Source organism: Coffea arabica, chromosome 3c, assembly GCF_036785885.1.
Source record: "Coffea arabica cultivar ET-39 chromosome 3c, Coffea Arabica ET-39 HiFi, whole genome shotgun sequence".
Taxonomy (NCBI): Eukaryota; Viridiplantae; Streptophyta; class Magnoliopsida; order Gentianales; family Rubiaceae; genus Coffea; species Coffea arabica.
Genome location: NC_092314.1, coordinates 31,080,314 through 31,089,700, shown reverse-complemented (window position 1 = coordinate 31,089,700; position 9,387 = coordinate 31,080,314). Strand labels below are relative to the sequence as shown.

At 39.2% G+C, this 9,387-nt stretch overlaps 1 protein-coding gene and 1 pseudogene across 1 annotated transcript; one reads left to right on the top strand and one right to left on the bottom strand.

The window, feature by feature from the left end:
• Positions 1 to 242: 242 nt before the first annotated feature.
• Positions 243 to 2,286, top strand: LOC113733709 (gibberellin 20 oxidase 1-D-like; annotated as a pseudogene).
• A 2,597-nt stretch (positions 2,287 to 4,883) lies between these two features.
• LOC140037905 (uncharacterized) lies at positions 4,884 to 9,387 on the bottom strand. The gene is made up of 4 exons (XM_072083070.1): positions 7,161 to 9,387; positions 5,578 to 6,458; positions 4,948 to 5,436; positions 4,884 to 4,901 (listed from the first exon to the last, which is right to left on the bottom strand). Exons 1-4 carry the CDS (start codon positions 9,385 to 9,387, stop codon positions 4,884 to 4,886), a joined length of 3,615 nt encoding a protein of 1,204 aa, XP_071939171.1.

Genomic DNA, 9,387 nt, shown 5'->3' with positions numbered 1-9,387 from the left:
GTTCATCCCTAATGTTGGTGGATGACCTGTAAGAATCCCTATAACTAGTCTAGGGGGAATGTTTTTATAAGCTGCTAACAACTTAACTATTTTTGTAGCTCCAGAGTATTTCAGTTTATACTCCTACCTATATTATCTAGATATACTAAGAAAGGTGTACGGTCTAATAAGGCAACTTTGAAATATTTACTCATGGATAGAGTAAAGGGCATGTTCTAACCTGTGATGGTGACCAAAGTCGAATCCACCCAAAATTTTTGTACTAAAAAAATAACAAAATGATTCAACCATGCATTGAAATCCAGATTTTCTTTCCATAGATATCCGTATTAGTTATTATTACTTATCCATCTCCGTGTATTAGCTAAAGATATGGATGGATGAATGGTTATGGTAACATTGCCTTCTCCACCTACCATCAACTTATATATATACATACATATACAGAGGCAACACCAACTATCAATTGCCAAAATCAAATATATTAACTTGGCAATGCCTAGTGCTAAAAATCAGTTATCATCATCTCCAGCAACAAATGAAGCCAAAGGTGAACAAAAGTCACTTGTCTTTGACGCATCTTTTCTCCAAAACCAATCCGACATTCCCTATGAGTTCATATGGCCTGATGAGGAAAAGCCTTGTCCTGAACCTCCCCCAGTGCTTCATGTGCCTTGTATAGATTTGAATGGCTTCCTCTCTGGGGACCCTGTCGCTCTCTCCACCACAACTAAGCTAGTAAAGCAGGCATGTCTTGAACATGGTTTCTTTCTTGTCATTAATCATGGGATGGACTTGCAACTCCTAAAAGAAGCCCACAAGTGCTTGGATTTCTTCTTTGACAGGCCACTACAAGAAAAACAAAGAGTCCAGAGAAAACTTGGGGATCATTGTGGTTATGCTAGCAGCTTCACTAATAGGTTCTCCTCCAAACTTCCATGGAAAGAAACGCTCTCGTTTCGATATTGTGATGATGGTCAACAAGCCCTTAACATTGTTGAAAGCTACTTCTTGGATGCAATGGGTGAAGATTTTAGAGAATCTGGGTATAAAATTGCATACATGCCACTAGTTATTTTTCTTCTTAGTACAATAAAAGCTTTTTTTTTTGCTTTCCTACTTTTGATGATGCATTGCTTTTTCTTGTCTTTGTCTTTAGGAAGGTGTTCCAAAAGTACAGTGAAGCCATGAGCAGTCTATCTCTTAAAATTATGGAGCTTCTGGGAACCAGTCTTGGAGTAAAAGCGAAACATTTCAGAGAATTCTTTACAAGAAATGATTCAATAATGAGATTAAACTACTATCCTCCATGCCAAAAACCTGATCTAACTCTTGGAACAGGTCCTCATACCGACCCTACATCCTTAACAATTCTTCATCAGGATCATGTTGGAGGCCTTGAAGTGTATGTCAATGGAAAATGGCACTCTGTTCCTCCTAACCCTGAGGCTTTCGTTGTCAATATTGGCGACACATTCATGGTGAGTTATAGTATAGTAATCCTTGGTGTCACTGTAATTAGCTCTTTCTTTGTCTAATCTACTGCTTTGCTCCAAATCTTATTTTGATTGTTTGATTTCTTCAAAAGATCATTTTGAAAAAGAAAAAAAATGAAATAGAATAAGTTTGTTATCTTATATTGTTATTTTCAGAATTCTTGTTTGTTTATGAAAAAAAATGTTCATTTTGCTCAAAATGTTCGGTTTGTTAATTCGGGACTGAAAAACTTATTGGGGACTAATGTCTTTCAGGCTCTTTCAAATGGAATCTACAAAATTGCTTGCATAGGGCTATTGTGAACTCTCGAACTCCAAGAAAATCTATTGCATTTTTCCTGTGTCCCAAAATGGATAAGGTTGTAAGCCCCCCGGAAGAATTGGTATCTTTTGATAATCCAAGGATGTTTCCAGATTTTACATGGTCAGAGCTGCTTGAATTCACTCAGAAACATTACAGATCTGATATGAAAACCCTGGACGCTTTTGCGAAATGGCTGATACACCAAAGGGATGATCAAAAAACGGCTGCGTAATTAGTCAAGCCAAATATTTTGCAAACAAAATCAAGCGTGTTAGACTTAAGAATTCTAGGTGAAGGTGACAGGAAATTAAAAAAAAAAAAAGGATGGATATCAACCCCTTAAAGAGTTGAAATAAAACAGCCCACCACAAAGCCTGTGATGATGGAGGGTTGTATTGCAGTTGTATATAGTTGGTGTTGTACTATGGAGTATAGACTATAATAAACTCCTATATGAGAAAATTGGGGATGAGATCTTCTCTATTACTTTTCTCTCCATTTATATATTTTTTATTTTTCTCTTCATTTATCTATTTTTTATATTTATACAAGTAAATTTTCTCACAATAATCTGTTTGTGTCAATAATTTTATTTCTACAAGTATATCAACATACTCAAAAATTAAGCTCATTTATGAATATTTTATAATTCAATTTGTACAAGATATTTTGATAGTACAAAATAGGTCAAAATTGCTGTGAAAATTGTAAAATTTGATCCAATAGTAAAATTTAATCAATTTTATTTCAACTTTTGTATATACTTTAACCAACTGGAGAATATAATATGGATGCTTTTATTTTTCAAAAATTACATTTATTTAGATGTAATTGAGGGAAAATCTTCCCCAGTTATGGAGAGGAATCTAACTGAAGACAACTAGTGCAATATGCAATTTTCGTGAATAAGGAGCTTTAATGGCCTTCGTGATGACAATTTAGCTTTTCCTTATTCAGAGGAATAGTTGTCTTCTTTGCCTTTTGGCATCCATTTAGGGTCATTCTTGACTTAGAGAGCTCAATCCGTACTCACTCGTAAGGTTAAAAGTACCCATAAACTTTCAAAACTAGATGATGCCTTACCTACGAAAATTGAAAAAGTTTCAGATGTTGCCAAATTCAAGAAAAGGTTGCTTGAGATAACAAAATATAGTCAAATTCCATAATAGTTTAACGGTTTATTTATTATACGTCCATAAGGGACGACAAAATTCCAAAAAAAAAAAATTTGTTAGGTCAAATTTCCTTATTGCTGGGTGGGCCAACTCTCATGTACATAGAAGGAGCTACATTGATAAAAATTTTCTCAATAAGGAATCAAGGAAGTCTATGATGGATATGGAGAATGATGATATAGCGGATTCTCAGGTTGAGTTTTTTTCAAAGTCTTTGAGCCTAAATTTTCTAATGGCAAATTGTCTTGTACAGTATGGAAAGGCTTTGGCTTCCTACAAAAATATTGATAATAGTGGTCACCCAACTGGAGACTTGATTACTCAAAGACAACCGAAATGGAGGGCAGAAGAATCGGGCTTGTGTGTGAAGTATGCTTTAAACTTTAAGCAATCCCTCAACATAACTCTGGTAGGAGCTTGGGTGCCTATTCATCCCAATAGAAACCAATTTGAGATGAGGAAGATTAAGTCGTTGGCTTTGACAGGTGTCGAACCTCTGTAATAATAAAAACCTACACAAGAAAAATAAAAATTTGCATATAATGGTAGTAGGGTCTATGAGGATTCGCAAATTCTCTTTATTTTAAATTCCTATTACTAGCTTATTTAAATATTTATTTACCCGTTTGCTTCGAATATTTTATTTTGACCCAATTGTTTGGAACTATGACTTGCTTATATTTTTAAAATGGCTTGTTACAAAATTTAAATTTTTTAAAGCTCGTTTAGAGTGAATAGTGGATGCGCGTTTGGAGACAATAATCGATTCGAAGATACAATAAACTTGAAAAATTGGAGACTTGTACAAATAGGTATTTTTATGTTTAAGTGTTCAATTATTAGTTAGTGATACTATCATTATAAGAATTTCTTGAAAATTTCACTTTATCGCGCACAAATCGGAGGTATGCATTTTCGCGTGCGCGATTAATTGAGGGACTTCAGACCTTTATTTTTAGACCATTAAGAGTGAATAATAATAATATGAATGGAAGTGCATTAGAGGTTTAGTGCACAAGTGAAACAAACTCGAAAGGAATTGAGCACGAAACGCGCATGTCTACGCGCGAGGATAGAGTGGATTTTTGAGACAATTTGAACCACACACTTAAGCTTCTCAAGGAAGTTTCTGATGTGAGGCGGATCTAGACGAACACCAAGTTGAGTGGATTTGCGGAACTTTGACCCTTCTATAATCACGAGCCACGAACTAAGGAGAATCCTTAACCCAAGACTAGCCAGTTTAGTGAACCAAAGTATATTTAGAAGAACGCCACAATCAAGGAGACTACTTGATTGATAAGTTCGATGAACTACTTGAGATTAATTCTCAAGTATTCAAAGGAAATTCTCTTGAAGCAAGAGAGAGTGAATAAACTCACGAATATGTTATAAAATCTGAATTGTCTTTAATGAATGAAAACCTAGGCTATATATAGCCTTACATGACTCAAACCCTAGAAGGTCCAATGGACGACCTTGCCCTTCATTAAGGGTAAAATATCTAACAACTAATTGGCTAAATTAAGACTCTAAAATTCGGCCAAAGTGAGTGAAAATTGACCGAAATTATTAATGCTAACAAAAACTAATAATGGTAACGAAAACCCTAATTAGCAATCTAGCACTTAGCAATCTAGAACTCTGTGGACTAGTCTTCACTTGGGTCTTCCGTTTGAAGGAAAGTGTATAGAGTAGTTTCTCCATTATGTAACCCTTCAATGGACCTCAAGTCATCACCAACTCGTTCTTGAATCGTGCAAACAAGAGCTTGAAGTGATTCTTGAATTCTCCTAGCACGCGCTCTTGTAATTGGACCATTGGGTATTTGCATGACTTGAGCACTAGAAGTTTGAGCAGCCTTGAGCCCCTCCTCATTAGTCCCCTCCTCTTGAAGGCGATTTGTCCTCAAATCAAACTCATCGTCTGCATGAAAAGGACTCAAGTCAGATACATTAAAAGTAGCATGTACCCCATACTCACCTGGAAGTTCAAGTTTGTAGGCATTGTCATTTATACGCTCCAGGACTTGAAATGGACCATCTCCCCGTGGAAGTAGCTTACTACGCCTTTTGACTGGGAACCTCTCTTTGCGCATGTGTATCCATACCCAATCGCCAGGCTCAAAGACCATCTTGCGGCACCCCTTGTTGGCACTTTGGATGTATTGAAGTGTACGCTTCTCGATGTTGGCTCGCACCTTAGTGTGTAGCTCACGTACATATGCAGCTTTGTTCTTACCATCCAAGTTAACTCTCTCATGAACAGGTAAAGGAGTTAAATCCAAAGGTGTGAGAGGGTTAAAGCCAGACACAATTTCAAACGGCGAATAATGTGTAGCAGAATGAACAGTGCGATTGTAAGCAAATTCCACATGTGGTAAGCAGTCTTCCCAAGATTTAATGTTCTTTTTAATAATGGCACGCAATAGGGTGGATAAAGTCCTATTAACCACTTCGGTCTGTCCATCAGTTTGTGGGTGACTAGAAGTAGAAAATAGCAATTTAGTACCTAGTTTACACCACAAAGTTTTTCAAAAATAGCTAAGGAATTTGGCGTCCCTATCAGAAACAATAGTGCGAGGCATGCCATGTAATCTAACTATCTCACGAAAGAATAAATCTGCAACATGCTTAGCATCGTCGGTTTTGAGACAAGGAATAAAATGGGCCATTTTGGAGAAGCGGTCAACTACCACATAGATTGAATCATGTCCTTTTCTAGTCCTAGGTAGTCCAAGCACAAAATCCATTGACAGATCAACCCATGGTTCATGTGGAATTGGCAAAGGGGTATAGAGACCATAAGGGTGTACCTTTGATTTTGCTTGGTGACAAGTCACGCACCTTTCAATGTGTCGTTCCACGTCACTCCGCATGCGTGGCCAGAAGAAATGTTCTTGGAGAATCATTAAGGTCTTGGCAATGCCGAAGTGTCCCATTAGCCCTCCTCCATGAGATTCTATTACTAGGAGTGTGCGCATGGAACTCTTGGGGACGCAAAGCTTGTCTTTGTAGTATAAGAACCCCTTAGAGATGAAATAATGCTCACGAGAGTGTCGTGGCAAGGAGGAAAAAATCTCACCAAAATCTGAGTCAGTTGCATAAAGTTCTTTAAGGAATTCAAAACCAAGCAACTTAGCATCTAATGTAGTGATAAGGGTGTGCCTTCGCGAGAGTGCATCGGCCACTACATTTGTCTTACCTGTCTTGTATTTGATCACAAAGGTAAAACTGTCAATGAAGGTAATCCATCGTGCATGTCGCTTACTCAACTTGTCTTGGGACTTGATATGTTTGAGCGACTCATGGTTGGTGTGCAAGACAAACTCACGAGGGCGTAGGTAATGTTGCCATGTTTGGAGAGCCCGTACCAAGGCCATTAGTTCCTTATCATAGGTTGAGTAGTTGAGAGCAGCTCCATTCAACTTCTCGCTAAAGTAGGCAACCGGGCGACCCTCTTGGAGTAGAACAGCTCCAATACCTATACCAGAAGCATCACACTCTACTTCAAAAGCTTTGTCAAAATTAGGTAAACTAAGAACAGGTGCATGTGTGAGCTTGTGTTTAAGTAATTGGAAAGACTTAGCTTGTTCCTCGCCCCAATGAAATTGCACATCTTTCTTGATAATTCATGTAAGTGGTGCAGCAATTGTGCTAAAATCCTTGACAAAACGCCTATAGAAGCTTGCCAAGCCATGAAAACTTCTCACCTCACTTACATTGGTAGGGGTTGGCCATTCACTTATAGCCTTCACCTTTTCTTGATCAACATGAATTCCCTGCTCACTAACAACATAGCCTAGAAAAATCAATTGATTTGTGCAAAATGTACACTTCTTAAGGTTAGCGTAGAGGCTTGCCTTGCGAAGTGCATCGAGGACCATTTGCAAATGCACAACATGCTCATCTAGAGTCTTACTATAGATCAAAATGTCATCAAAGTAAACGACCACAAATTTACCAATGAAAGATCGTAAAACATGATTCATGAGTCTCATAAAAGTACTTGGTGCATTGGTTAGCCCAAAAGGCATGACCAACCACTCAAAAAGTCCATGTTTTGTTTTAAATGCAGTTTTCCATTCATCTCCCTCTTTCATGCGAATTTGATGGTAACCACTTTTCAAATCAATCTTAGTAAAAATGATAGCCCCATGTAATTCATCAAGCATGTCATCCAAACGAGGTATGGGATGGCGGTACTTTACCGTGATGGCATTAATTGCCCTACAATCAGTGCACATTCTCCATCCTCCATCTTTCTTTGGAACAAGTAGAACTGGTACAGTACAAGGGCTTAGACTCTCTTGAATCCAACCCTTACTAAGCAATTCCTCCACTTGTCGTTGTTGCTCCTTGGTTTTCTCAGGATTGGTCCTATATGGTGCCTTGTTTGGAAGGGAAGATCCAGGGATGAAATCAATTTGATGTTCAATTCCCCTTAATGGAGGCAAACCAGTAGGTATATCCTCAGGAAAGACGTCTTGATACTCCTGTAAAAGGTTAGTAATACTACTAGGCAAAGAAGCATCAGAAGCATTAGTGAATAAGGACCCCTTACAAAATAAAATAAATAAAACCTGGTTAGAGTGCAAGGCCTTTCTCACATCTTTTACCTTGGCAAGCATGCTGGATTTTCTCTCCCGTGTGGGCTCAAAGGCCGAATGAGAGGGATCCAACTTGCTTGAAGAAGGATCGGCCAATACCAATTTCTTGGCTTTGGTGTTGTCCTTCTTGGCGGTAGTATGTAAGTCATACTCTTTTTGGAGACTAACTTGATCCTCATGCACTTGTTGAGGTGTAAGAGGTGCAAGTGTAATCTTTTTACAATGATGCATGAAAGAGTATTTGTTCAATAAACCATCAAAAGTGACTCTTTTGTCAAATTGCCAAGGACGCCCTAAGAGTATATGTGCAGCTTGCATTGGTACTACATCACACATAACATCATCTTCATACCTACCAATGCGAAAAGTAACCAAAACTTGATTGTGCACACGTACCTCCCCACTGTTGTTTAACCACTGGAGCTTGTAGGGACGGGGGTGGTCACTAGTTGGCAAGTTTAGTTTCTCCACCATCAATGCACTAGCAACATTAGTGCAACTTCCGGGATCGATCACCAAACTGCATACCTTATTGGTCACATGGCACCTAGTGTAGAAGATGTTGTCACGTTGAATCTCATCTTTACTAGCTTGAGTAGCTAGTGCCCTTCTTGCTACCAATCCAACCTTGTCTTGAGTTGGAACTTCCTCTATCTCATCTTCCTCTATCACATCTTCAACCAGGGAAGGCATGTCTTTGTAATCCTCCTCCTCATCATCAGTGACAATGTCTCCATTTGGTAGGACAAGCATGGCCCGTGGGTTTGGACATTGGCTTGCAATATACCCAACTCCTTGACACCTCCAACATTTGGTGTCACGACTCCTAGGTTTTGAAGTTTCGAATGGTGGCTTGGAAACAACCTTGGAGTCGGTTTTGGCAAAAGGTGGCCGTGAGCTTGACCCTTGGTCTTGTTTTGGCTTTTGGGAATTCCAAGCGTTTGGGCTTCGCTCCTCCCTCCTGGGCTGGAATGGTCGAGTAGATGGATGTGGATTAGTGCTATAATTTCTGGTGGTGGTTCCCCTCCGCTTGAGTCTCTGCTCAATTTTGATAGCCTTGTCCACCATATCATCTATCTCCACATAGTATTGAAGCTCAAGTTGGTCGGTTATTTCAGCCCTTAGACCACTGAGAAATCTTGCCATTGTAGCCTCTCGATCTTCTTGAATATCTGCTCTTAACATGGAGATTTCCATGTCCTTGTAGTAGTCCTCAACTGAGCGTTGACCTTGTGTCAAGGTTTGAAGTTTTTGGTACAAGTCTCTATGGTAGTGACTTGGTACAAATCGCTTCTTCATAAGTCGCTTGAGCTCAGTCCAAGTGGTGATAGGTGGTTCGCCACACCTTCTCCTGCTGGTAGCCATTTGTTCCCACCAAACAATGGCATAGTCGGTGAACTCTACTATGGCAAGTCTCAATTTCTGTGCATCGGTGTAGTCATTACAATCGAATACGAGTTCTACCCGACTCTCCCATTCAAGGTATGTAGCCGGATCGGATTTGCCTTGGAATGGAGGAATCTTCATCTTAATCCCTTTGATTGCATCACCAATTGCGCTTGTGTTTCTCTTCGGTCTCCTTTGCCCGTAGGTCTCACGGTCCGAATCGGCGTTGGAGTCACTAGATTCCTCCAGGGCGGATTTTCCTTTAGATTTCCTAGATGAAGCCCTAGATGAACTTAGGCGATCAATCTGCTCATGGATCGTTTCCAGTCGCTGGTCCAGCCTCCTCTGCATTTCCTTCCACATAGCATCCATTTTAAGTGATAACTGAGCAATGGTAAGTTCATTTTCCTGAGACAT